The sequence below is a fragment of the Poromitra crassiceps genome (genome assembly GCF_964638095.1).
Source record: "Poromitra crassiceps genome assembly, chromosome: 9".
In the NCBI taxonomy this organism is placed as follows: Eukaryota; Metazoa; Chordata; class Actinopteri; order Beryciformes; family Melamphaidae; genus Poromitra; species Poromitra crassiceps.
The window spans coordinates 47,155,637-47,182,556 of NC_139630.1; the positions used below are offsets into that span (position 1 = coordinate 47,155,637).

Sequence of the window (26,920 nt, forward strand, 5' to 3'; positions counted from 1 at the left end):
ATAAATGTATTAAGGTGGTGGCATTATTTTACAATTGTGCATAACCAATATTTAAAACAATACATTTTTAGAGATGCCCGAGTACCCCCTGCAGACAGTCAAAGTACCCCCATTTGAGAAACACTGCTTTATCATTCCTTAGCTTGTGTCAATTAACTAGACGTCTGTCTCTGTCCGTGGTGCTGAAGTCTGGTCACGTGATCTTACTCCTGTGATGTGCGCTTCCGTCCCCCTCTTCGTTTTTCCCCCCACTGATTTTCTTTCTCTGACCGGACACAAACGAAATAGCTTCGCCTGCACTTTCAATTAAACGAGGAAACAATAAGGACGGGCAACAGGGTTGTTTTCTAAACTAAAGGCTGCGGATTGTTTCCCATCGCCATTTTCAGCCGTCAGACTCTATAGGTATAATGGACACCGACTACTCCGGCTTGGAAAACCCTTTGTACAGCGAGCTGAAATATTTCTGTAGGAAGATCCAGGAGGCCTATAACGAGCTGAAGGAGGACTTGACACCTTACCGAGATGATCGGTTTTACAGGTGTGTTGTTATATGTATTATTATTGTATTTATTACATAATGTAATACGAATAGAATACAATGGGAAATCGATTTTCCTGCAATCGAAAATGAGAAGAAAAATACGCTGCATTACGCTATTTCGGCGTTGTATGCATTATAATTGAACAATTTGCCCTTTATAAGGGGTACTAAATCAGCAAATCGTCATGATATGGGAATAAATATGAAGTCATTACACTGACACCCAAGCAAATGCGTTTATTTTTTTAGTGCAATTAAGCGCGTTCATTGACAATCTCTTCTTTTTTTGGACGTTTACACATTCTGCCTGACTGAAGCCCAGTGTGGCGCTGCAGAGAATAGATTAAATACAAATTTAAAAAAATAGCATGCAGCCCGATGGAAAACAATTCGTATCGTTATCCCAGTGCAGCCTTTTTGAATGCAAATCCGTATTTAGTTAATTGTGTGCTTGAGATCTGATAGCAAAACCCACAATTTGAAATAAGGCCTATTGTTCCTGTCACCGCAACAAGTGTTTACCAGCATGCTGCGTTTGATACATGAAAAGAAAGTCGTAATAGCAAAGCAGGAAGAAATTAATCAACTCAATCACTTAACCATGCGCACAACAGTAGCAGGCGCTAATTGTTTTATACAAATTAAAAGACATGTTTAGGTCTCGCAAAAATAAAACCTGGACCACATTTCACGCTCAAATAAGCGAAGATATAGATTGAATGTGAAACAGTCACTCACATGTCACAACAACCAAAAGAAGAAACTGTTCTGCCCAACGGGATAAACGAAGAAGGAAGTAACGTTACGCTACGCAGGAGTGACACCTCTTGCTTTAGCTGACACTCTCTGGGATGATACCACGTGACGTGACTACAACCCCTCCCATTTGATGACGTTGCCTTCCAGTTGTCGCTGATGCTCGCACACGGATGTGGATTACATTTGAGCGTTGAGTGTTTTTTCTCGCCACTGTTAATGCGAATCGAAAGAAATGGAGTTGTAAGTGTGATATTGGAGCTAGTAACCCGTTAAATATGTGCCAATAGGCGTGGAAGGCAGCGTGTAGCTATCTTTGTATTGTCTGCCGTATGTTGGAGCTAACATTAACTAGCATGAAAGCTAACCTAGCAGTGTTGACAGATCCACACTAGCGTGCCAAAGTCTGGTGGCTAGTTTACAAGTGTTCTCAATAGTCAGTTTTGCTGCATTCTAGGGATTATTTGTATCTGTCTGTGTCTCTGTAACGTTAGTTGTGTCTGTCCATCTCACTCTGTGTTTGTGCCAGGCGTTTGCGTTGAGCCTAATGCATTATATCTCCCTCTGACAGATTGGCCCCCATGCGGCTTTACACCCTCTCAAAAAGACATTTCGTGTTGGTCTTTGTGGTGTTCCTGATCTGCTTCAGCCTCACAGTCTTCATTGGCATTGCAGGTGTGTGTGTGTGTGTGTGTGTGTGTGTGTGTGTGTGTGTGTGTGTGTGTGTGTGTGTGTGTGTGTGTGTGTGTGTGTGTGTGTGTGTGTGTGTGTGTGTGTGAGAGAGAGAGAGAGAGAGAGAGAGAGAGAGAGAGAGTGTGAGAGAGAGAATAAACTGATAGTAAAGTAATGATGACACAAGCTGGTTGTCAGTCTGGTCATCTTAACATAGATTTCTAAGTTTTCAGGAGAGAAATGTGGTTTGTTAGTGAGTGAGTCATTCTATCTGACTCCACCACCTACTAGTACTGATAGATTGTGATGACAGGTGTGTAGCTGGATGCTGAAGTCGCACAGGAGTTGGTTAAAAAAAACACCTCTCTGACAAAAGGGCTCATTCAGTTGGACTACACAGAGCCCAGAGTCGTGACACTGAAACACAATCTCAGAGCAGAAGCCTTGAAGAGCGGAACTTCCCAGACTTCTATTAGCTCAGTCGACAATGAGTAATGGAATTGATTTTGCAAAGTAAGGATGGTGTTACTTTTAGTGTGCAGAGTGCAGATGTCACTTTTTTCTTTTTTTGCAGTTTTTTTGTAGACCAGAAAATAGGTTAAATGTGTCTTCTTCCTTTTTGTGCTTTTTGGGGTCATGGGGAGGAGACACGGCTATGAGACAAGCTTATGAATCATTTCCCCTTCATCTTGTAGGTCCTAGGATTATTGCTGAGCAAGAGCACAGCGGTGATCAGTTGCTTCTGAAAAACCACTCGGTGAAGGTAAGGCATTTTAAGAAAGGCAAGGAGTGTTGATATTTCGGATGCCAACATATTAACAACTTACATATATGGCAAGCAGGCAGCCTAAAGCTAGTAGGCTGCTATCAGATTGCTGCCCTGAAAACAGATGAACCACAGCCCATCCATCAGTACTTTGAATGCAGGTTTCATTTTGATATCTGTTCCACTTTCCCTGTCTAATCTTGTAGCCATTCTGATTGGAATGTCCTGTTTTGTTTTGTTGTGTGTGTGTGTGTGTGTGTGTGTGTGTGTGTGTGTGTGTGTGTGTGTGTGTGTGTATATATATATATATATATATATATATATATATATATATATATATATATATATATATATATATATATATATATATTAACCACACATAACCGGCACGACAACAATATGATAGCACAATACATCCTTACGCAAAGAAAAGAAACAAAAAGACAACTAGAAGTAAAATGACAAAAGATATACAAAGAAGCAAATAGAAATACAATGATGAAATCCAGTTTATTTTGCTAGGATCCCTTCAACAATCATTCATGTTTGTCCCACTCCTCCTGTTGTATATTTTATGATCATTATTATAATTGATAATGACTTTCACCTTTGTTATGCAAGTGTATTACTGTATATCAAATCGCATCAGAAATATCGCCTTTAGCCATTTCCGTAGATACACATGAGAAGGAAATGTGCAAGGCAGCTCAGGTGTATTTGGGTCATTGTTTGTGTGAATGTTAGTGTTGCTTTGCTTTTGAAGGGAAAGTGTGCTAACAGTGTAGAGACTTTGGGCACAACTTTTGTTGGTTTTAAGATTGGAAGAGTTAAAGTACGGTGCGCAAAAGTAAAGAGTGGACAAACTAAATACTGATAGATTTGATATTATAATTGTTTACATGTTTCCTGCATTATTGCTTGACACCAAAAAATAAATAATCTGTACTGAAAGGCCGATTTAATGGAATTTACATAAACAAAAGGGTGGGCTCTGGCTTTAGTACAGTGCTGTATAATTATCAAATTAATTTTTTCAATCAATTTATGGTTTCAGACTGGACCCTTCAACCTAGTTTCTCCTCCCCTCACCACCTACCACCAGCAGCTATGGCTCACCTGTCTGATGCAGGTTGAGCACAGCAATGGTAAGACCACAGAACATACTACAGAATAGATGGACACAGTTAACTGTTCCTCTTTCAGCTTGGTCTTTGATGATGATCATGTGATCATTTGATAACGGCTTGTTGTGCTCCTGTCTCTGTCAGTGGTCGACTTCCAGCAGCACTTTGAGATCGACGTGGAGCTGAAGGGCGTGACACAGGACGCCAGCGTCATGCACATTAACAACAATGTGCACCAGAAGCCACGGACGCTGCACTGCGGGGCTGTGAGTGTCCATCGGCTCTGAACGGCCCAGTTAGTCATTAATCAGAAATTCAGGTAGCAGCCAACATAGCAGTGCACTGAGTGCAGGTTTATGATATGTCACTTAATATACTGATAAGTGGGGGCGGTGTTAGGATGATGTCATCATTCCTACTATGATGTCATAGATCACTGATGATGTCGCAGACGGTGATGATGTCATGATTCATAAGTGTCTTAAATCATGTCTCTGATGGCCTTACTGATGATGTCACAACGCAGTGTGATGCCATAGTCGGGACCTATAAGGTTGTGCTCTGCAGGTCCTCTGTAGTTGTTCATAGACTAAGCTCACGGCAACCTTCTGCACAGTTCCCATCTTCGAACTTTGCAGACTCAGCTATCAAGTGCTACAGCGTTCCTAGTTATCGAGACTTCAGTTTACCAAGTGTGTCTTGGACATTAAGTATCCGCACGTAAATCCACCAGTCTCACAGCATGCCTAACAGGTGGGTGTTGTAGACCGTACAGAATATAATTTGATAGACAGATTGAGATATTGTCCAACAGCTCATTGACACTACAGTATACTAGATGGATTGTTGATTAAATGTTGTATCTGTCTTCATACAGAAATGTGATGAGATCATTGTGCTCCATCTGGGCTACCTGAACTACACCCAGTACCAGATCATAGTCCGCTTCAAAGGCCTCGAAAACATCACCTATGACATCAAGGTCAACTTTGTGGTAAGTGACAAACATTGCGGGACGTTTTTTTTTAAATATGTATGAATGTGATACTTCTTTCTGTTGCTACATGGGATTGCTTTCAAAAATCCCCTCAGCTCACTCACTGGTCAGTCAATGTTTTTGCTCTCCTTCTCTCCTTTTATTCCTCCACAGTGGAAAATGTACAACCCCACCTTCTCGCAAGTGGAAATCTGGTTCCGGTTTGTCTTTGTGGTTCTGACCTTCATGGTGACGGTAAGAGGAGAGACTACTTTCTAGGTCTTCATCTAAATGAATGTCACATTGCCAGCATTCCACTGTAACCTGTCACAGTGAACAAAGCAGTCGTCTGAAACCAAGTTATCACTTATCAGATACTGTACAACAGCACCAGAGACTCTGAATTGACCTTTCTTTACTGCATCCAGGAGGACTAATCTTGTTTTCTCTGCATGTCTCAGTGTATGTTTGCACATTCGCTGAGGAAGTTCTCCATGAGGGACTGGGGGATAGAGCAGAAGTGGATGTCCATCCTCCTGCCTCTGCTGCTACTCTATAACGGTGAATTTGAATATGATCCTTTTGCCTTTTATTTGTCCATCCAATTTCAACCGTAGATTTACAGAGAAGGAACAAATAGGCAATATTACATGAGAGGATGTGCTTTACCGCATCACTATCATGCCAATAATGCTGGTAAAGCACACCCTCTCATGTAATATTGCGATTATACAACTGTTGCTCGCAAAATAAAAGATATAAACAAAATGTGTTCATATTGTCGGACAATTTGCTGTGTAAAAAAGTAGGCCCTTAGTAACAACTTAGCAATAGAGACACTTTCTAGTCCCTGTAGACTCTACAGTGTAGAGTCAGCCAGCCAACTTGAGCTAATGCTTTCTAGAAATTGCGATTTCCCAAACTGAATAATAAATACCACACATAAACACAAAACTGCCATGCTAGCTCAAAGATATCTGGTGACTTTTTTTTGCATTAACAGATTTAGCTACAAACTTCACATGCATTTTTAAGCTAGTAGCGGCGTATGTCACGACTCGGCGCACAGCTGATGAGGATGACAGAGCGTCTAGACACGTCAATGCTAAAATGGCGGAGTAATATTTTAGTGATGAGGCATTTTTCATTTGGGCACAGCTATGAGTCATATGCGTGCTGTTATGCTGATTTGAGCACGTTCTAAATGTCCAGTTGACCAATGAGATTGCTTTGTTGGAACTACCTGTTGTATAAATAATCAATATGTCAGCCTGCAGATGTGGAATGACTGTCTCCTGTCCAGTTTTATCTTGTCCAACTTGTTGTTCCTCATTTTGACGCTCTTCTGTTGCTTTTGCCGTTCAGATCCATTTTTCCCGCTGTCGTTCCTGGTGAACAGCTGGTTTCCGGGGACACTGGACACCTTCTTCCAGGCTCTCTTCCTGTGCGCCCTGCTGCTCTTCTGGCTCTGTGTCTACCACGGCATCAGGGTTCAGGTGGGTCCACTAGTCTTCCTTCTAGCATGACAAGACCGATGTGCTTATTCCTTTAGGCTGCGGCCTCACTGATCCGCTGGAAAACGGAAAGAATTATTGATGGACAGAGTTCTGTCCGTTGGGCTGTTTTGGAATGTTGGCGTGCGGTGATGAAAAACAAAAGGAACGTCTCCTATTTGCTGAACAGATGGTGACAGCTCTGTGCCCTGTCTATCGGGAGAGCGGTACCTCTCAACTATGCGGCAGCGCTAACCCTTGGCGTCGCGCCCCGCTCAAATTTTCCACCGTGCGCTGCTGCGCTCAAAGTTCAAATTGGTTAAACTTTGACCTACTTAGTGCTGAGCTTTCTCCACTCTACCTCACAGTGAGAGAAGAGAAGATCGCTTATCATGTGGAGGAAGCTTTAAGCCCAATTTATGCTTCATCTGCCAACACTTTTGAAACGGTCGCCGACAGAAATGAGGACTTGAGTCGACACTTTCAAGTGTCGGCGAGCAGCGTCTGCTACCTGGTGAAATGTCTAGTGTCGCTGACTACGTCACATAATGTCGCGCAAGTCTGATTGGCTATATAGACGGGCACCCGCGACTTCCTTGTTTTAGTTTTCGCTGAAATCAAATTAATGAACGTGTCCCCGGTATTTTGATCAGCATGTCCTTGATGTATGACTTCGTGAAAATCACAAAGAACACAGTGACCAACTTCCCAGAGAGCGAGGAGGTGATTGTGTGGTTGTGTGTCGTTATATGCGGCTGCAGTTACATCTTGCCTCCGACGTGGGTTCACTAACAGCATTCCCTCTCTTGGCTGTCTGCACTAGTTCTCTGCCTCCCTCTGTCTATAGCATCACGTGACCGTTGAGCCGCGGAGAGAAGCATAAATGCAGCAACATGAGCGACACTTTATTTTTCGTCTGCGACCATGTGCTGAGCGACACTTTCTAATAAGTATAAATTAAGCTTTAGAGTCCAACCTTTCACACGGCGTGTGATTGATCTTTTTCCAGGGTGAGAGAAAATGCCTGACGTTCTACTTCCCCAAGCTGGTCATCGTCGGTCTCCTGTGGCTTTCAGCTGTTACACTGGGGATATGGCAAACGTAAGTCTGACCTCTGTCCACTCCACAAGCAAACTGATCCAAACTATCGATTACAACAAACTTGGAACTAACGCAACTAACGCAGGGGAAACCCCTTTTCCTGGATTCACAGTGTCAATGAACTCCAGGATCCTACCTACCAGTACAAAGTGGATATAGCAAACTTTCAGGTGAGTCCGTTGCCTATAAAGACACTTTGACCAGTGAGTTGGATCATCTTGAGTGTGACACGTGAGTCCAGATCAAATCTATGCTCTGTTATTGATTTCACCTATTCGATCCACTTATGTTATGATGGGAGACAGAGGAAAACTATAGGATAAACAAGGCCTTTATTATCAGTTAAGATATGGGTTGTGTTAAAGGTGACGCAACTTTTTTTTTTTTCCACAATACTTTATTCAGTTTCACATTTTTCTCCCCACATATATTACACATACATACAGACAATAGTAATCAAATTCACATACTACATAATTATATTAAGAAGACAAAACTAAACTAAGCAAAACAACGATAAATAGCACAAAACGAAACAAAGACAAAAAAAAAAAATTAAAAATTAAAAACAAAAAACTGCACATCAACGAGCTAGAAATGATATCAGAGGGTCCCATACCCTCTCAAAATCTTCTGCCCTTCCTCTACTGATATAAGTCAGGCGTTCTAGTGGCATACAGGCTGCCATCTCCCTCTTCCAAACTTGTATTGATGGTATTTCCATTTTTTTCCAGGACAGAGCTATCATCCTCCTGGCCTGCAGGAGTCCAAAATCTATCAAAGTCCTCTGCTTTGAGTTACCAATAAAATTAACTGGAAAAATACCTAAAACACATAATTTTGCTTGATGTGGGACCTCAACTTCAACAATTTCTGTTATCGTCTGAATAACACACTCCCAGTATTTTTGTAGCTTCGGACAGTCCCATACACAATGAAATAGAGTACCCTTTCCAACAAAGCATTTACTACAGATATCCGGAATATTAGGGGACCAACGATTCAGTGTAACGGGTGATATAAGTTCTCATCAGCCACTTATATTGTAGAAGCAAAGGTGATGCAACTTAATGTTAGGATGGTATTCATTAATATCCTGTATGCTATGTGTTTGTGTCCTAATGAAACACCCATGTTATTTGTCCAGGGAATGAAGATCTTCTTCCTGATCGTAGTGGCTGTCTACATCCTCTACCTGATCTTCCTGATTGTCCGAGCTTGTTCTGAACTCAAGAACATGCCTTACTCAGGTACATATTTGATCTGACGATAAGACGAGGGCTTGCGCGGCCCACAATTGCTCAACTGCGCATCCGTGAAGAGTATGCCAGTTGAGTGGGCGATGCGTCTGCGAGCATGCGAAATGGGCAAGAGGTACGGTAGAAATTAGCGCTGCCAGTTGGGCGGGCGCGGGCGTTTGAGGCAGCGAGGGACGTTAGAAAGGATATTTTTAGTTTTTTTTTTTTAATCAAATTTTAATTGTATGTCAATGAACTATACAAGTTGTCCTGGTCGCTGCACTAGCACCCTCTGGTCGGTCGGGGTGCCTGTTTGGGGCGGAAGGGAACTGGTGGGAATAGCATGATCCCATGTGCTACATCCTGCCGGTGAAGCTTTAATGTATATAATACATTAAATAAATGCATGGAGCCAGAGGGTGTGGCAAACTTTTTCAACTCAAGTTTACTTCCAGTGATCAGCACCTCACTACAACCGTTGGTGTGCGTTAATTTTCCTTTGATGAACAAACTATACAAAACATATATACTGTATGCTATGCAGTGATTTTGTGAAATATAAGCTTACAGAGATGGGAAATTAGCATTCCTTCAGTAATCATACATACAAAGAGCTCAAGACGTAAGCATGTATCATGGGATTCCCAATATTTCTAGTTAAGATTATATCAACATGCCAACAGTGTCATTTCTGTCACTAGATCTCCGACTGAAGTTTCTGACCGCGCTAACATTTGTGGTCCTCATAATAAGGTGCGTTTAAGGAACACACACACACAAAATCCTGAAATTCCCAGCATCATTGTGATTTTGAAGAGTTTGAAGAGAAACATCTCTTATTCATTTGATTCACATGTATCCTGTCAATCTCATCCATATATCTCCAGCATGGTTATTCTGTACCTGAGGTTTGGTGCCAAGGCTCTCCAAGACAATTTTGTGGCAGAGTTGTCCACTCACTACCAAAACTATATCCTTTTTTTGACTGTGATGTCCTCTCTTGTGAATGATAGCTATTGCTTTCTTAACTAGTGACGATTGTTCCTTAATTCCAGACATACCAGCTGAATTTTTATCGTTCTATGGCCTGCTCAACTTTTACTTGTACACGTTAGCGTTTGTGTATTCCCCTTCTAAAAATGCCCTTTACGGTAAGTGATACAATTGAAGTCTTACATTGTTCATGGAGTTTGTCCTCTCTGCTGCAATAGATGAGAAACATTCCATCCACCATGATTTTGTTTTCACTCTCAGACTCCCAGCTGAAGGATAATCCTGCTTTCTCCATGCTAAATGACTCTGATGATGAAGTCATATACGGGTAAGTGTTTGTACACTTGATGGTGCATAAACCTGCCATATTTAGTATTTTAGGCTACGTTTAATACCAGTAAAATACCAGAAAAACTTGCCAAATGCTAAACATACTGGTCCTCATTTATGAATGGAGCACAGATACTGCATTGTATGAAGCCTCTTACGAAAGGATTCACGTGGCATTTATGAAGCATTGCTATCTCGCCAATCACAGAAGGAGCGCTCATTGATAAATGTGATTATTCTCGTTTGACCTTGAAATATATCATCATAAGATATAAAATTGAGTAAGTGGTCTCTGTCTGCGTTTTTGGTCATGTTTTACATAATAATAATAAAAATAAATGTATATATATATATATATATATATACACACACACACACACACACACATATATATATATACACACATATATATATATACACACATATATACAGTATATATATACTGTCTGTGTATATATATATATATATGTAGGTTAATGTGTCGATAGCTTTTTTTCAGGTTGTGTTCAGTATGAGCACTCTCATGAACCCACTGATGTTTCTTTTTCTGTATTTTTAAAGGAGTGATTACGAAGAAATGCCTTTACAAAATGGCCGTGCCATCAAAGCAACCGCCAAGTACCAGGATGAGAGTGACAGCGACTGATTGGACCTCTGACCGGCGCCTTCGTCCTCTTCTCCTGTATCCCTGTTGGAAACCACTGGGATGGACTACAACAAACTATGTGTAAATAAGGAGCATTTGCATCGGTAATGCAAAGTGATATACTGTAACTGTACATAAATATATTTTTAAAATAAATTCCATGTCAACTGAATGTAATTTTACTGAAAGGCATGTAGCCCTCCCCCCCCTGCATTCAATGTTTTCAGTCTCATTGAGAATAAGATAAACAAACTTTGCCAATTACAAAAACAAACACAATTCTACTATCTATACACTTTTTTTTCCATAACCAGCATTTCCTTACAACTTTATAGTTAAGGATGAACGGGAAAAGTGCCAATATTAATTGTGGGGAGTTATTATTTATCAAGAAAATCAATGTTATTTTGAATGCTTTTGTGTTGAACCACTGCTGTCTCTATGTGCTTGTACTATATTGTTGTTTTTGCCATTCCCATCAGCTCTCTGACAATCTGAGGATTTTGAGGAGTGCTCAAAAAGCCGGCAAGAGCTGAAAACCTATGCTAATATGGTGGAAAGTGAAAAAGCTCAGCAGCTATTTAATGTGTAGACATTGTAGAGCGAGAACATTCACATGAGTTTCTAAATGGATTTAAAGTGCCATAGCAGTGATGGCTAATGACAAACCATCAGTATCCTCAGATGTGTTACAAAACAGGGAGAGCCTTAACTGGAGTAGGTACTACTGAACTCCTCCAGCCCCTTCGTTAACCCATTCCTTGTGAAGCAGCTTTGATTGCACTCGTCCGATTCTTTTTATTTATTTGGCCGGCACTTGCTACTGTATTGTCACAATGTTCCATGACTTGGAAGGGCTTTTGATTTTCATTAATTGCATGGACTTGATGAACTTTTTGTTATGGTATTAAGAACTGTTCAAAAGGACCACTAATCTGTTGTGTTGTCTGTTGACTATTTCATTCCCTGGTCAGTCAGTTTTCAAGTCTTTTTGCCTTATTTAGAACATGATTTTAAGTTGCCTGTTTTTTTTTTCATAATGTGACTTCCTATTTTCAGTTGAAACATGAATTGCTTAAAAGTGTTTAGATGATGTGTTCTTCCTTTTTTATATATAGAACTTGGATATATAATCACTTTCCCCAAAATCAGTTGTTTCAGTATTTGTTACTTAATCATATCTGAACATATGTTCTATTCAAGATGGTGCCTTGTCTTCATACTAAGCTTATTATGTTTTCTTCTAAACAGGCTGCAGTCTGAAATTTGTAAAGGCTTTGACATAAATGTATGTTTGATTATTTGAGTATGGATCTAGCTTATGTTGATTTTCGCTATTTTAAAATTGATTGAGGTAGGTAAGGGATCTCATATGGTGGAGTTACTTGCAATATTTATGAAATAAAACTGCACATGCTGCACTCTGTAATGTCACATGTAAATAAAGTTGTGTAAAGAAGTATTTTAATGGATTGCACATTTAAAGGTAACAAAACATAACTATTCATTTCAAATATTATAGACATTTGATATTACAATGAGGTACATTGTGGTGGGTTTAGATGGCCATGCCAAAAACACTGACGATACAGTACATGGACTTGTTCTCCCATCTCACTGTGCAGCTTCCTGTTGGGTACAACATACAGTGAGAGATATTTTCACTTTTATTTGCAAGTCAAGGAAGGGAGCCCATAAAGGGTATTTTCATCCTCAACCACACTTTACATTCATATACTGACTTGAATGAACAATCTTTCAGCAACAAGTCAACTTCGTTTTAGATTACAGCCACCCACAGCTCTGTTTATTACAAATACCAACATGCAAACATAGGCAACTAAACACAATTCCAGCATTATGGATGTAGACACAAAAGGTGTATGTACTGTATGAGAAAGATAGGAGGTGTTTCATCATACATACCATCGGTGGTGTTGTCCCAGAAGCATGAGCTGGCTGTTTGCAGACCTGCTCCATTCTTCTGCATGATGATGCAGGTTACTGTGGAGAAACACACACACACACACACACACACACACACACACACACACACACACACACACACACACACACACACACACACACACACACACACACACACAGTAACTTCAGAGCACAACAACCATCAGTAGCTATATTTCACAGGCAAGGAAAGGAAAGGGTGAAAATAATATACTGTGTGTGTGTGTGTGTGTGTGTATGTGTATAACTATATAGATATAATTATTTATTTCACAGGCAGCAGCCCACATACCGATGTATTTGAAAGGCTTGCCCAGTTTGCTGAGCTGACTGAGGCACTGCTCCACTACATTGGTACTCCACTGATTCACTCTGCTCTGCTGGTATGCGTTCCCTCCTATGGCTCCTTCTACTGACTAGAAAAGAAAAAATTACTTATCTAGAAGATACGGATCACATATGAGCGAATCATCACACTGGTGACCGTGGCTGCTATATTTTTTCCCAGGATGGCGAAGGAATGACTCGCCCGTTAGACGCAGGATAGCCAAGCGAATGTGATTGGATGAACGTTTCACGCTAGGCCAATCAGAGGCAGAGAAGGGCGGGTCATGCCTTCGCCATCCTGGGGGAAAAATATCGCATAGTGGCTAGCAACCATGGTGTCCTTCCTGTACAGCCAATGGTCCTTCCTTAGCAACGGCTAGCTCAACATAAACAATGCTAGCTAATGTTACCAAGTTGTCGGTAAAATCTGAACTTTGTGGATACAGACACAGCGAATAAGGCATCTAAACTAGTTATTACCTCTTTTATGATTGTGCTCACGTCTTCAACGACAAATGCAGTCTGTCAGGACATAAACAAAAGAGAAAAAACGTTAAAACTAGTTCTACTTTTTGATTGATTGACACTAGCTCTAATCAAAGAGAACGTGGGGATATTTCTAGACGGTGGAGAAAAAATAATGTATAACAAATGCCCAACAACCCCACCTCACCTCCTCTGGCGCAAACTCGTCCATGATTATCTGCTGCTAGTGGTCTCTGTTAAGAGCCTGGTGACGCGAGTTGTACAGAGCACGCCCCTAAGCGAATCCCTCTATCCAAAGAGCACCTCAAACAACAGTCAACCCCAAACAGTCCAAAGCGCTCCTTCCCAAACAAGAAAATGTTACATATTAAAAAAATAAAAAAAAATAAACATGTTTTACATAAGCTATTCACAAAGCGATCTAGATGGATAAATAGCACAAGTGAGATGAAAATGTAGCCTGCTTGATCTTATAGGGTGAGGTGTTACATTTCTATGGCCTATATCATAAGTATTACATCTTTATCACACTATTACCCCTATTATCATGTTGTTAATAAGCTGTAATGTAAGTGCTACCAGTAGTTCCTTGACAGCCTATTTGTATACTGCTTGTGTTTTTGGCAATGCCATACATGTAGAAAATGTAATGCTGACAGTTAATAAATGTGAAAGGAAACACTGGGAGAAATTGGGAGGATACTGCCTCCAGAGAAGCCAGTGACACTGAGGCCATTTACACCTGGCATTAACATGCGTTTTCTGCCATCAGATTGCAATCAGATTGTGCTAGACCACATTAGCCTGATTCCATTTACCTGGCGTTAACATGCGTTTTCAAGGGTCTTTTGGGTAATGAAACCTACTTTATTATAAAGTTTATAAAAAATAACTTAACCTTGATGTGCACAGAGTGCACACTTAAAAATATATATCTATATCTATATGAAGCAAAATTGTAGTTATGTTTTATTTTTCTTTCCACAGCACCACTGATATTTATAAACTATTTTGGGTTACACATTCACACAGATCAAGAAACACAAATGAAAAACAACATCAAGATGAAAATATTCACATTTACTCAGCATACAGTACATTAACCCATCATACAGTCAGACAAGTGTCAAAATGTGCAATTGTATACTTTTTCTTTTACAATGCTTTGAATTAGCATTTTCACATTAATGTAAGCAAAGTCCAAGAAGAGAAAATTATAAGAAAAAGTTGAGTCTCATTTCTGAGTGAAGGTGAATGAATTCTGGTCCATTAGGTCACCAACTCTCTCCTGCAGTATCTGAACCACCTCTGCCAGGATGAAGACATGTGTGTCATCAAGGTCCTGCATGATGAACTTCTTCCCCAGAGCTGATGTCTCATCCAGGTAGAGGAGGAACTGTTTCATGGCAGGATCACTGTTGCATTGAGAGGGAAGCAGGGGAATGTATTAAATTCAGCACAAATGTGAGGAATAATTTATTTTTGAATGATCAGCTTAATCCTTGAATTCCTTGGATTTATTGCTGTAAAATAACAGCACAGGCAGGGTGTCAAGTTAAATGCAAGTCTTTTAAAGGACTTTACTTGACATCTTACACGGAATCTGGCTCACCTTGGTATGCGTCAGTTGTAGTTACAATCAAATGTGCATTAAATGAATGACTACTTGATGGGATTACAAAGATTTGTTGTGCAGTTTGTTTGTCACTAACGCTAATTGCCGTCATTACCATTCAACAAGAACACCCTTGAGTACGTTGACCATGTTGATAGGCGGAGGAAAATGGGCAGATATGCAAAATAGTGTCCAAGACCTGTAGCACAAACGACATGGTTAGGACATGATGACATGAGAATACAAAATACATTTTTAAGTTCCTAGGCTGAAGTCCTGCTCTTAATTTTTTCCCATTAGACATTTTTTTCTTCCTTACAGCTAAAGACGGCATTAGAACACAGCAGTTATAGCCTTTGAATGATTAAGCTAACGCTAACTGAGCTAGCTTGGTGCGAGCAACGTTACTCATGATAAATCAAGCACCAAATGCTGCGCATACGGGAATACAACACAAAACAACTGAACCAGCAAATATACAAGTCCAGTGTCACATAACTGGATTAGAGCAAAGAACTTCAAGGGCGAGAGTTAGATCATTTTCACCAACCTGCTATTTGTTGTTGTTTCCAGGGGCTGCTTGTGGGAACGTCCGGGTATGGTGTGTGCCGAAGGACAATCTAGTGTTTCAAGCTCGGCTGCTGGTATAGCTGCGTGGCCCAATGCCTATGACACAATCAGTGATGTCATAAAATGATTTTGGTCAATAATGTCACTGATGACATCACTGATTATGTCATAGACATTGTGCTATCAGTGGGACAAAAATTGAAACAGATATTGCCCACTTGCTCCCTTTTATATAAAGGAGGATATATCTAGTTCATGATGCATCTAATGTGAAGCTGCTTTATTTGAGATGGACTTTTTTGGCAATACAGTGCATATATCAACTCAAATAAAGAATCCAATTTCATATGAGCCAATAGAGCCATTGTCAGCATAGTTAGTACAGTAGAAACTTGGACTGCAAACAAATAGAGGTTAAAGAGAAAGATTAGTCTAGTTCAGTGAAAATAAAGCTAGATTTTCAGTCAGGTGCATCTGAGGTAAGGCTCAGGAGGCTGAATACGCTATGGCACAAAATATGACTGTTACAGTAGTTCCATACATGATATAGAAAAATAAAAGCTATGTTTACACACAGCTCCATTCAAAAATTCATACTGAGTGAGCAGCAGTATGAGCTGCAAGACAGTAATCAGTTTATCTTTGATAAAGTACAGTATGCTCATTGTGTGTTAAATGGAAGCCTTGGAAGCCTAGGACCAAATGGGAAGCAAAGTGCCAGAAACATAAAATCTCAAGTAGTCTTCCATCATTTCTAGCCTATGTATCTGTAAACATATTATGATAATCTTTAAAAATTTCAAATATAATTAATTGATTAGGTTTACTAGTGAATGACCAATATGAAAGACTAGGAGAATAAAAATAAGCACCCTGGGCTCTTTCATCATAACACCATCTCATAGATGTCAATAAATACATAAAATAAATTTCTGCTGTCCTAAATACACTATCGTCACATTTGTGGTTGTTCCTTTAAATGTGCAACAAGGAGAGGCAGTTATGTTTCATATTGGACTGGGGGGATTCATATGATCCCTCCACTTCAAGTATAGGTCCTGTCACTGTGTTTGTGTTTGTATCAGTGGCTGATGAAGCTCTGCAGAGCTTCCTGGATGAATTCAAGGCTGCGCTTGTACAGGAATGAGTCCTTCTTCTCTGGCTTGCAGATGTTGAGATGATCAACATTCACCTCGATGAGGTCCCCAATGCCGAGATCTGAAAAGGAAGCAGGATCAACGTTAGAGTGACAGTAAATGTGGTTCTAAACAAGGGTTGAAAAGAGATAGAAAAACACATAAGCAGCAATAATGGTCAGCCTGCAAGGTCGATGCTCTTCTTGTCTGTGCATTCATATATACCACACAACAGTTGTAGACATGGCTCATTTTGCATATGTTTTTGAGTTGCATACTTGCTGACTGTGTTGGAACCACCAGTATCTTGATCATGGGGCCAATGTTTGTAGGAAGGGTCTCTGCAAAGCTCAACACCTTGATTTCCTTTTCTTTGGCCATGTTCAGGAAATTCTCATTCAGATCACGCAGTGCTGGGGAGTCTAAAACACATTGACAACAACACACAGGCTAGATATATACTGTATAAAATGAAGGCTCGCAAAACAAATCTAATAGTACAGGTGCCAGTAGCGTGATCACTGTCAATACTGAACGACACAAATGGACAAAAAATCACTCTAATAAAAACATATTTAATTTTAACGTACATGGGAGATGAAGTTGTCCAGTGAACAAGCAGAAAATCAAATCAAATCTTTGTTAAGTTGACCTCACTGACCTTTACAGAGCTCTTTGACCTCTATGGAGGGGAAGAGGAGATATCTGACGTTCACAGAGTACTCAGCCATGAAGGTACCATGGTGAGGAACACTGTAGAATACAATGCCTTTAGTGTTCTTCATCAGCTCGTGCATATCTGGGTCCTCCGAGGCATCCAGCAACATTTTCTTCACTAGTAATCCTGATGGAGAAGCAAGAGGATGGGGTTTTCTCTGAGATGGGAATCTCTTATGCAAGGCTGAATGATTTATTTTTCCTTGGCTACATTTTTAATGTTTCTAGCATGTAACGCTGGGTTCACACTTATTCTGTGCAATCAATGCCTTTCTGTGAGTGTTGTTTTTCCACGTAAGGATCTCTTGGCTCAAATGTATTGAGATGATGAAGCTGACGACTACGTAATGCACAGTTGCTTGCACTATTGGTGACAAAATGTCCTATTGTCAGTCGCTTTGTACAAAAGTGTCTGCTAAAATGACGTAATGTAATAATATATACCTTTTCATTGCAACTCTGATTCACTGGTTTTTATATCAGACATTTGTTTGAGTTTACACATGCATTATCAACACAAGTAGAACGAAATTCAACACATGCAACACCTAAGATTCAACACAATGCATCTGCTATGGAAAGATGGAGAGCTAACATATTTCTCTCCATATTAATTTGAATCAAATTAACTTTCCTCAGTATCTTATTCAACACAGTCGAAGCGATCAATTCAAACTCAAATTGTATTGATTGGCTTATTAATTACAAGTCTGGTAGTGGCAGGGGGATCCTCAAAGGTGCAGTTGTGAAGTTGCAAAATCATTTGGCTAGATGTCCGATCAGTTGCTACTTGCTAACATGCTAGAGACATGAAGTCTTGGTGGACAACTGAAATAGGGGCAAACAGGAACACTGAATTAGACCCATGTCAGTATTTGCCTTGATCACAAAGCAAAGCATTGTGCTTTGTGAGTGTATTACACTACCTTCTACATTATATTTATTCAAAAATTTTCACGCTCGTTTCTACCGTGCCTTGTTGGTTTGCACTCGAGGCAGACGCAGCTCGGCCGCTGCGTGACCTCGCCCAGAGCTCGGCCTTGCCTGCTCAACTGCAGTTGTGCACCATGCCATGGAACCAGCCGCCTGATTATATCAGTGAGATCTTTGTCCAAATTAGCTTTTAAAACATAACACAGGTACAATACATTTTTGAGAGAATATACTGTACCTCCCATGCTGTGTGCTACCCAGATCACAGGCCTCTCTCCAACTCCTGCTGACTTCAGCTTGTTCAGTAGCTCTCGACTCCTGCAGGCCAAGGACTTCCTGAAGAGACAAAAATACAAAGAATGAATCAACCGTTCCTTAATTAATGGCCACTGCAAATTTTCTAGGGATGTGTGTAATAATGATTAATAATATGATAACTGCAGAATATTGGCAAAATATTTGGGATCGTCATATTAGTCTTAATGCTGCTGCACGAGAATATTCCAATTCTTCAAACATCAGCATTGTACACATTACTCGCCTCTGATTCTCAGCAGGACACTTGGCCTTCCAGTCGCTCAGGTGACTGTCATACTCCACTGATAGTACTCTCAGATTTGGGCAATCGGCAGCCAACCACGACTGTCCCGGTGGGAGGGGATAGGTAAATGCAATAAACACAAAGCGTACAATGAATGCTAACATAGAGAGATGGCATTAGGGTGTTGTCTGCTGCTCCCAAAAACCCAAAACAACATCTAATAAAGCAACAGCAAACCTGTCATCCCCCACACATGATGCAATACAGTACCTGTTACGGCCAACAAAGATCTCACATTGTTTTGACCTGAAACTGTAGCAGCCTCCCACCCCTTTGAGTGAATGAGTGTCATTTTGAACATCCTGGAGTGCTGCGGTGCGATGCATCATTTCCCCAAGTTTTGTCTGATCAATGGTGTCTGAGATGCAATGCCACATGTGCCACGTGGACTAACGAATGACGATGAGCTGTCTTACCTTTGGCCAGCACTCTGTGTAGTCCTCCCTGCTTCCTCCCTCCTTCTCTTCCTCTACGATATTGCAGTCCTTCTGTCGCCACGTCTTAAAGGCTGCCCCTAGGAGGCCATGGATGAACAGCACGTCTGCTTTGATTGGCTGGCTGGAAATGAGCACAAAGGGGCGTATTGGTTTAAATGTGAGAAAAGTAAAGGAGACTCTTCTGCCAAGTACTATGTCGAAGCTGACAACAGACTGTGATGCATAAAGTGCATTAACAATAGTGCTATGTTTTGATCAAAAAGCTTTGCTTACTTGTCACGTGTCTGTGGGTGGAGAACATAGACCCCGTCCTGGTATTTCTCCTTCACCGTCTCCCTGTCCAGATTGGCTAGAGCGCGAGCTGCATGAGACGCCTGCATGACATGAGGCGACTGTACCATCTCAGCCAGGACAGACACCCAGCCTGGAAGGAAATACAGCAACATGTGGTTATAATGGTGGAAAATAAAATAAATTAAGAAAAAAGATTAGCAATATATTACTACATCTACTAGTAGTCAAGCATGGCATTTAACATGATTATTTTATTTTTGCATGACATGTCCTGTCATCTTGTGAATTAGGGCTATACAAATAAACTTGACTTGAATTGACTTGAATCTGTCAGCCCAAATTAAATCCTGCTGTAAGAGTGTCTGTATCAGCATGGATCTCTCTGGATTCCTGGCTGAGACCCACATACAATTCAAAGTACTAAAGACTGTTTATCTTGTCATTTAAAAAGTGCATGAACCAGGGACTACACGTAACCTGGGTGCCTTTTTGAGCAATGTCCTACCTCTTCTTAAATGATATGTAAAACAAATATATATTCTGGTTGTTGACCATTGTATGATGCTCTTTATGTTTTGTTTGTACTCCATACCACAAATGTGGTCTAGAGTAAATAAAATCAGAATCTGAATCTGAAATCTGAACATGTAACACTCCACCACAGATGAGTTTTGAACGATACAAGGCCAATTTAACAATAGATAGCCTATTACAACTGAAATCCATAATAATAAACACTTATTTGATCATTCCTTTACTTATCCGTAGATTAAATCTGCACAAAAGAAAATTGGGTCTAAAGCCGAGTTCCCCTACTGGATTTTCATTTAATTGCAGTTCTTACAGGATCCTAACACTATAGCCAGTCTACATTAAACAGTATAGTCAGTCTACATTAAACATAATACAGAATAGTGTGATAGGTTTGAGACTCACCAGACTGTAGTATGGCCTGGTGAACACTCTCGTTGAGTGCCATGTTTCCTATGATGCGAACAATGTTCCTCTGAATCTTCAGGGAGTCTCTACGGAGCTGGTAGACCCTCTGGAGGAGCTGCAGACCCCCACTGGCAACAATGTGGTCACAGTGACTCTGGACCTGTAGACAAGGAAAAAAGTGTTTCAGCTGAAGTTCAAAAGCTGTATTTACCTTGTGTCACAGCACACATCTACAGTCTCATAGGAGTTAATCCAACTCACTGAGATGGTTGGTCTATTCAGAAAAGTTGTACTGATGAACGGCATCCTAAAATTCAAAGACTCGACTATCAATACTTGGAGGCAGACAAGAGCCCCTAAGAACTTTTAAACTTAATAATCTACATTAACTTAACTCAAACTCAATTTAAACTGAGGGTACATTGTGTTTTGCTTTTAATGGAATTACTTTCACTCATGTGGCTTGCTGTAGAATGTCATTTATATTACATTTAATTGATCATTATGGACCAGATTTGCCGCTTTTTCAACCAGCTTTGTATCATTACAATGTTGGTAGTATTATGAAAAGGACAAATGTTTCCCGGCGGAGTTTCTGCCAGCAAATGAACAGGGAGCTCTCGGTGCAGACAACATGGAGGGAAGGTAAACATTTCTCATTTGCATATACTAACAAAATTCATTGTAATGATAGAAAGAAAATCTTCCTTTAAGTGCATGAGAGGGCAGTCATTACCTTGGAGTGCTGTACCAGCGCCTGCAGGCAGAAGGATTCCACTTTCTCAGAGGGAACGGTGGTGAGGCTCTGGGCGTAGGGCAGACCATTGCCACCGAAACACCACAGTCCACCCTGCAGGGCGGGAGAGCACAGGCGCGAGACAATTCAAAGATGTGACGTTTCAAACTTTTTGGACATACAAGCCATTGTTGCAGACTGTATGTATCAGAATCAGCTTTATTGACCAAGTATGTACACATACAAGCAAGGGATTTGACGTAGATTTGCATTGCTCTCAGTGTACTCGCACACAGAGAAAGGTATGCACAAGCTAAAACAGGCATGTCCAAAGACCGGCCCAGGGGCCAATTGCGGCCGATTTTAAGTGGCCCTTAACAGTATTTTACAGTATTGGTTAATCAAGCAAGTTCAATTCACATTCACCTAATGATGGCAGCACTATCATACAGTTTGTAGACAAGCACCAAGTAGGAACAATGCAGGCGGAACTAATGGTTTCAGATGGTAAACAAAATCCTTCATAGTACAATTGTATTGTACATGATTTTTATAACCCATATGATGTGAGAAGCAGCTGCCCCCCTGGTATTTTTCACATTATCTAATCTGGCCCCCATTCAAGAAAGACACCGCTGAGATAAAACAAAAAAGGGCAGGGGATATATTTGAACATTTACAAATTTTACATTGATTACTATGTACAATAAATGTGGTGTAAAGTAAAAAGAGAGCGTGAGCATATGTGTGCCTTTATTACCCGCTGTGCTGCCAGGGACTGGCTGCTCTCTCTGAGGGCCAGTGAGGTGAAGTACTGAACGCATGTGTCCACCTCAGACTGAGGCAGAGATGCCAGCAGCTGCCTCAGTCCATCCTCCAATGAGAAACCCTGTGAAGAAGACATTATGAATCTGAAGTTATCATCTTTGATAACCAAATACCTAGCATCGGTAAAAAGGGGTCAACGGGCAATCTGTGTGATGGGTAAGTAGTAGGGGTGTCACGATACACTAATTTCACGATACGATACGATACACGATATTGGGTTCACGATAACGATACGATACGATATTTTAACAATATTCTTTTTAACAAAATTAAATCATTTTTATGTATTTATTTATCATTTATTTAACCATGTGAGTCCCGTTGAAATCGAAACCTCTTTTCAAGGGAGCCCTGGGAAAATACTGGAAAAATAGTCTTTCATTTGAAATACACAAAATACAAAACAAATGCTGTTTTTGGAAATTGTTATTATAATAACTATAAAACAACATGGAAGATAATGCTTCTCTTGCAATAGAATGTGTCACACTGTCACAAACTAAATGTTTGTTGCATGGTGAAAGAAAAATAAAGTATACAATCTATTTCTTAAATAACTCATGCTCAATGGTCCCTAAACTTATGTAATCTTATGTACCCCTTGAGCTGTTTTGCCATGCCAGTAGTAGTCTACCCCCTCACTCATGCGTGTTGATTCTGCTAAATTTGTTCTATTATTATTCAGGAACAATTTTTTTTTTTTTTTTACGATATAATTTTTTTCTGACGATACGCATATCGTGACGTTTCGATATCGCGATATATCGTGCGACGAAATATCGTGACACCCCTAGTAAGTAGTGTTGATTGTGTCCACAGTAGGTGAATAGAAACAGAATTCAAGCCTCTGGTGCTGAGGACGAGTGAGGATTGGAAGTGATGAGAGAGACATTTGATCAATTATGTCCATGCATATGACCATTGCATGGAGGTACATACATCCCCCATCTCAGGCAGTGCAGGTGGGGACAGGAAGAAGCGCAAGTCTACGCGAGGAGTCCGGGCCAAGCCCACTGCCGTCCGCTGGTCTATCACCTGGGCTGCTGTCTGGTATTGGTAATCTGTGTGATGGACAACAAGGATAAACTAATACAAGTTCAGTTCACTCAGTAGTATATAAACTTAAAGAGGCTAAATTCTTGTATGTATTTTACCCTGCCAGTGGTGGTTGGCTGCGAGCTCCTGTACAGCCTGTAGTCTGACAGCCTTGGTGGCAGACAGCGTCCTCTTCAGCAAGACCCATAATGCCACCTCATGGGGATCGGCATCCACATGGCCAAAGTGCTCTGAGACACACACACACACACACACACACACACACACACACACACACACACACACACACACACACACACACACACACACACACACACACACACACACACACACACACACACACACACAGCTGTTTGGCTGAACCTTTAGAATTAAGTGGAAAATGGTGACATAAATCTCTGAATTTCTAATCTAGCCTAGGCTAATTATTCGCCCACTACATCTACCACGATGGCCAGCTACCAGTATCTAGCACCTTAACAGCAGTCATGAAGTTGCAAACCTTGTTGACCTTGTGGTTGCAAACCATGTGTCATCAAAGTGGCAGCTATCAATTTCCAAAAGGTCAAAGGTGAAATTATTAGGAGAGCCTATAATATAATTTAATTAAAGATTTCACACATTACTACATAGCCTGCAATGTATAGTGCATTTACAATCAAAGCCAAAGGCAGGAGTGATTAGTACAGAGTTCATTCAAGGAGAACAACACAATAGAGGTCATGTAATATTATAGTCACATGGGCATTAAGGCACAAACCATGTGACAATCAAACCCAGGATGTACTGGACAGGTGTTTCCTTTTGCCCGGTGTACACGGTCAACATAACATTGCCTGTCTCTAACACAACTGCACAGCAGTGTTTTTAAGAATAAATATTTACGTTTCTATTCACATCATCCAACTTCTGCTTTCAATTCCTAGCATGGAAGGGGAAGAAGGACTGTGGGTTTCAAACTGCACTGTGACTTCCAGGTAAACTGCTGTAATGACTTTACTTTACACTATGTTCTTTCTTACCATCTAGTGGTCGCAGCAGAACCCTAGAGGAGATTTCCAGAAAACGTCTTGCTGCTTTATGAAGCTCCTTCCTCGTTTTGTGTGTGAGCCCTGGAACCGGAGATTATAATTATTTCTACAATGTTTTTGAGTTCAGATACAGCACTTTGTTGCAAAAACATTACTAAGACAAAAAGAACTAGTCAGTATTGGTTGGTAGTTGTTATCTCAATATAGGCCGGTGATTGTTTCCATTCAATGAGTGAGCCTTGACCAGTGGAAGTAAGATCAGTTAACAGACACACTCAAACATGTAGGCAGGAGTATAGAAGGGAAGGAAGGAAAGATAGGAAGTAATGAGGACAGACATCATTGAGCACCTGGACACGACAAACTGTTAACACTTTCTGCTCATCCAGGAAACTGCCAAAGCCACTCAGCATGTTATGTGTGCATGACCGGTAGGTAGGCTAAATCAAACTGGATCTATTCTTACAGTTTCAATCAATTTTAGTTGAGAATGCAAGGTTAGAAAGCTCACACAGAAACACACTAACTACATTGGGCAGGCTAGATTCACCGATATCACATATCAGTAGGCTATCCCAGACATTCAGTGTTGACAGGTGAGGGCCTCTGTGCTGTGGTGTTATCAGCCATAAAATCCAGGTGAATGACATTCCGTACCTGCGGCCAGGCTCTCCTGTTCGTTAGAGGGAGTGGCTTTCAGATAGATGTAGGACTTGTACTTCTCCCGAAGAATTGCCTGAGTGTCTATCGTTACAGCCTTATCCAAGGCCACCACCTCGTAAGTGATAAACAGACAGCCGCTGTGGAAAGATTGTCATAAACAATATTTGTAAATTGGAAGTGTAGACAGACATCAGGTTTGGCTCTTCCTGAATCATCAAGGATTAACTTTTGCATGATGTTACTATTACTAATAACTCACCCCAACACAACCGCACCGGTCACTTTGGCAATCTTCCCTAAATTTAGCAGAAGAAATTGATCTATATTAGGCAATGTAAGTCACAAAAAAACGACAAGGGTCGAATTCATACAGCTGTAGTAATTAATTCGGAGACTGGAGGTCAAATAAGAGTGTATTTATGTCCCCCAACTTACTTATATCCCTCCACGAAAGAACTCTCCGCACACTCGGACCAGTTGTACTCAGTCTCCGACAGCGGATCATACGAAGAGCGGCAACCGACATCCTCCACCTACAGTCACCCAGGCAACAAGTATGACATGATACAAACACCTAATCGATAACAACGATATGAAGCCACGAGTACGTTAAAGCTGAAAACATTCAATCCCAGTCAGGTCAACTAACGTTATGTGGGCAACCATCGGGCAGTGCACCAATTTCATAGCACTGTAAAGCATAGCCGTGATAAAGGAACTTTATAAACTATAACGCTATATAGTTGTGTGTCACGGCTATGTAAAGCATTGTTAGCTGCCGTAAATTTACAGCAAAAATAACATTAACGTTACCTCAATGTGTGTGACATACCGTTAGCTAACTATCGTAAGCAAGCTAACTAGGCTAGCGTTTAGTCTTTCTATGTTGCATTGCCACTCATCTACAAAGTGGCTCACTAGCTTCATCTCACGAGCGAGGCTTTAACTGCTGAACATTGACATTACCTTATTTAGCGATACGTGTGTTTTAAAGGGGTAGATGATGAACGACCTCCTTTAGCTACCGACCGACTGCAGCTCCGTGTAAACAAACTGTCTCATAGATAATACGTCATCTAACGCGTGCCCACCACAGCAATACTTGGCGCACGTAAAAAAAAAAAAAAAAAAAAAAAAAAAAAAAAAAAAAATACTTGGCGCACGTGCCACCACACAGTTGTTCGTCACAAACTGTAATGTGTATCATCTATGACACATTGACGAGGGTCTTCCTTTCAGTGACACATAGCTGAAGGCTGGACGGGTCTTCAGATGACAGTTTCTTCCTCGGGAAGCTGGCCAGTACAGTACAGCTGGCTGCTACACCAAGAAGGTACCTGCTGCAACTGTATGTTGTGGTTCGTACATCAGGTGGGAACTGCTTTCTTTCTTTCTTTCTTTCTTTTTGCCAAGGAGCAACTGGCTAGTTCATAGACGTTTCAGCTTGTTGTACACCACATCTTATGGAAAACTCAGTGTTTAGTGTTTGTGTTACTTTATTGTATTAATTTAAGAGCAGAGTTCAGTTCAGTAAATTACAGTCAAACAGATAACCCAAACAAAATCCTTGACACACTTGACAGCTCTTGACTCGAGGTGCTGATGATGATGATGATGGGCCTCATGTGGAGGTCCATCCACTGCCCAGGCAAATTCATCTTCACTCAGGACCTCATACTGGACAGGTAGGGGAGAACACAGCCACACACACGCACGCACACACACACACACACACACATGCACACGCACACACACAGCCACACACACACACACACACACACACACACACACACACACACACATTTTGTAGATTCCATTGAATGCCATAGACCCACATACCAATCACAGCTGTAAAAACGTGTCTACAATGCAGCGTGCAAACAGAAAATTGAATTCAAAGCTGTCTACACCAGTTACTTGCATATATCTCAGTGTCACATTTACAAC

The 26,920-nt window shown here is 40.8% G+C and overlaps 4 protein-coding genes across 4 annotated transcripts; 1 reads left to right on the top strand and 3 right to left on the bottom strand.

Annotated features, from left to right (window-relative positions):
* The first annotated feature begins 1,454 nt into the window (after positions 1-1,454).
* tmem181 (transmembrane protein 181) lies at positions 1,455-12,094 on the top strand. Its single transcript, XM_083642604.1, has 17 exons — positions 1,455-1,543; positions 1,872-1,975; positions 2,668-2,735; positions 3,793-3,883; positions 4,007-4,128; positions 4,740-4,856; positions 5,013-5,093; positions 5,300-5,399; positions 6,204-6,334; positions 7,341-7,432; positions 7,545-7,602; positions 8,580-8,682; positions 9,372-9,423; positions 9,558-9,640; positions 9,732-9,821; positions 9,925-9,991; positions 10,555-12,094. Exons 1-17 carry the CDS (start codon positions 1,536-1,538, stop codon positions 10,637-10,639), a joined length of 1,452 nt encoding a protein of 483 aa, XP_083498730.1. The 5' UTR covers positions 1,455-1,535; the 3' UTR covers positions 10,640-12,094.
* dynlt1b (dynein light chain Tctex-type 1b) lies at positions 12,093-13,664 on the bottom strand. The gene is made up of 5 exons (XM_083642605.1): positions 13,605-13,664; positions 13,412-13,453; positions 12,897-13,020; positions 12,566-12,643; positions 12,093-12,268 (listed from the first exon to the last, which is right to left on the bottom strand). The coding sequence occupies exons 1-5, from the start codon at positions 13,626-13,628 to the stop codon at positions 12,198-12,200; spliced, it is 339 nt and encodes a 112-aa protein (XP_083498731.1). The 5' UTR covers positions 13,629-13,664; the 3' UTR covers positions 12,093-12,197.
* An 812-nt stretch (positions 13,665-14,476) lies between these two features.
* gtf2h5 (general transcription factor IIH, polypeptide 5) lies at positions 14,477-15,713 on the bottom strand. The gene is made up of 3 exons (XM_083643764.1): positions 15,583-15,713; positions 15,148-15,231; positions 14,477-14,832 (listed from the first exon to the last, which is right to left on the bottom strand). Exons 2-3 carry the CDS (start codon positions 15,180-15,182, stop codon positions 14,652-14,654), a joined length of 216 nt encoding a protein of 71 aa, XP_083499890.1. The 5' UTR covers positions 15,183-15,231; positions 15,583-15,713; the 3' UTR covers positions 14,477-14,651.
* A 969-nt stretch (positions 15,714-16,682) lies between these two features.
* serac1 (serine active site containing 1) lies at positions 16,683-25,995 on the bottom strand. The gene is made up of 17 exons (XM_083643763.1): positions 25,940-25,995; positions 25,409-25,506; positions 25,233-25,269; positions 24,968-25,110; positions 24,302-24,391; positions 23,378-23,509; positions 23,163-23,284; positions 22,156-22,284; positions 21,396-21,509; positions 20,657-20,819; positions 19,700-19,850; positions 19,406-19,547; positions 18,930-19,030; positions 18,627-18,724; positions 17,400-17,582; positions 17,017-17,160; positions 16,683-16,820 (listed from the first exon to the last, which is right to left on the bottom strand). Exons 2-17 carry the CDS (start codon positions 25,497-25,499, stop codon positions 16,684-16,686), a joined length of 1,977 nt encoding a protein of 658 aa, XP_083499889.1. The 5' UTR covers positions 25,500-25,506; positions 25,940-25,995; the 3' UTR covers position 16,683.
* Between the last annotated feature and the right edge of the window lie 925 nt (positions 25,996-26,920).

Coding starts and splice junctions, on each gene's coding strand:
- tmem181 (XM_083642604.1), top strand. Junction 2,736..3,792: donor TGAAAAACCACTCGGTGAAG/GTAAGGCATTTT, acceptor TTATGGTTTCAG/ACTGGACCCTTCAACCTAGT. Junction 9,822..9,924: donor TTCTAAAAATGCCCTTTACG/GTAAGTGATACA, acceptor TTTCACTCTCAG/ACTCCCAGCTGAAGGATAAT.
- dynlt1b (XM_083642605.1), bottom strand. CDS start 13,628: ATGGACGAGTTTGCGCCAGAGGAG. Junction 13,021..13,411: donor TGAGCACAATCATAAAAGAG/GTAATAACTAGT, acceptor TTTCTTTTCTAG/TCAGTAGAAGGAGCCATAGG. Junction 12,269..12,565: donor CTGGGACAACACCACCGATG/GTATGTATGATG, acceptor TGTACCCAACAG/GAAGCTGCACAGTGAGATGG.
- gtf2h5 (XM_083643764.1), bottom strand. CDS start 15,182: ATGGTCAACGTACTCAAGGGTGTTCTTGTTGAATG. Junction 14,833..15,147: donor AAGGGTGTTCTTGTTGAATG/GTAATGACGGCA, acceptor TCAATGCAACAG/TGATCCTGCCATGAAACAGT.
- serac1 (XM_083643763.1), bottom strand. CDS start 25,499: ATGTCGGTTGCCGCTCTTCGTATGATCCGCTGTCGGAGACTGAGTACA. Junction 23,510..24,301: donor TCTGCTGCGACCACTAGATG/GTAAGAAAGAAC, acceptor TGTGTGTCTCAG/AGCACTTTGGCCATGTGGAT. Junction 19,548..19,699: donor CACCCACAGACACGTGACAA/GTAAGCAAAGCT, acceptor GCTCATTTCCAG/CCAGCCAATCAAAGCAGACG.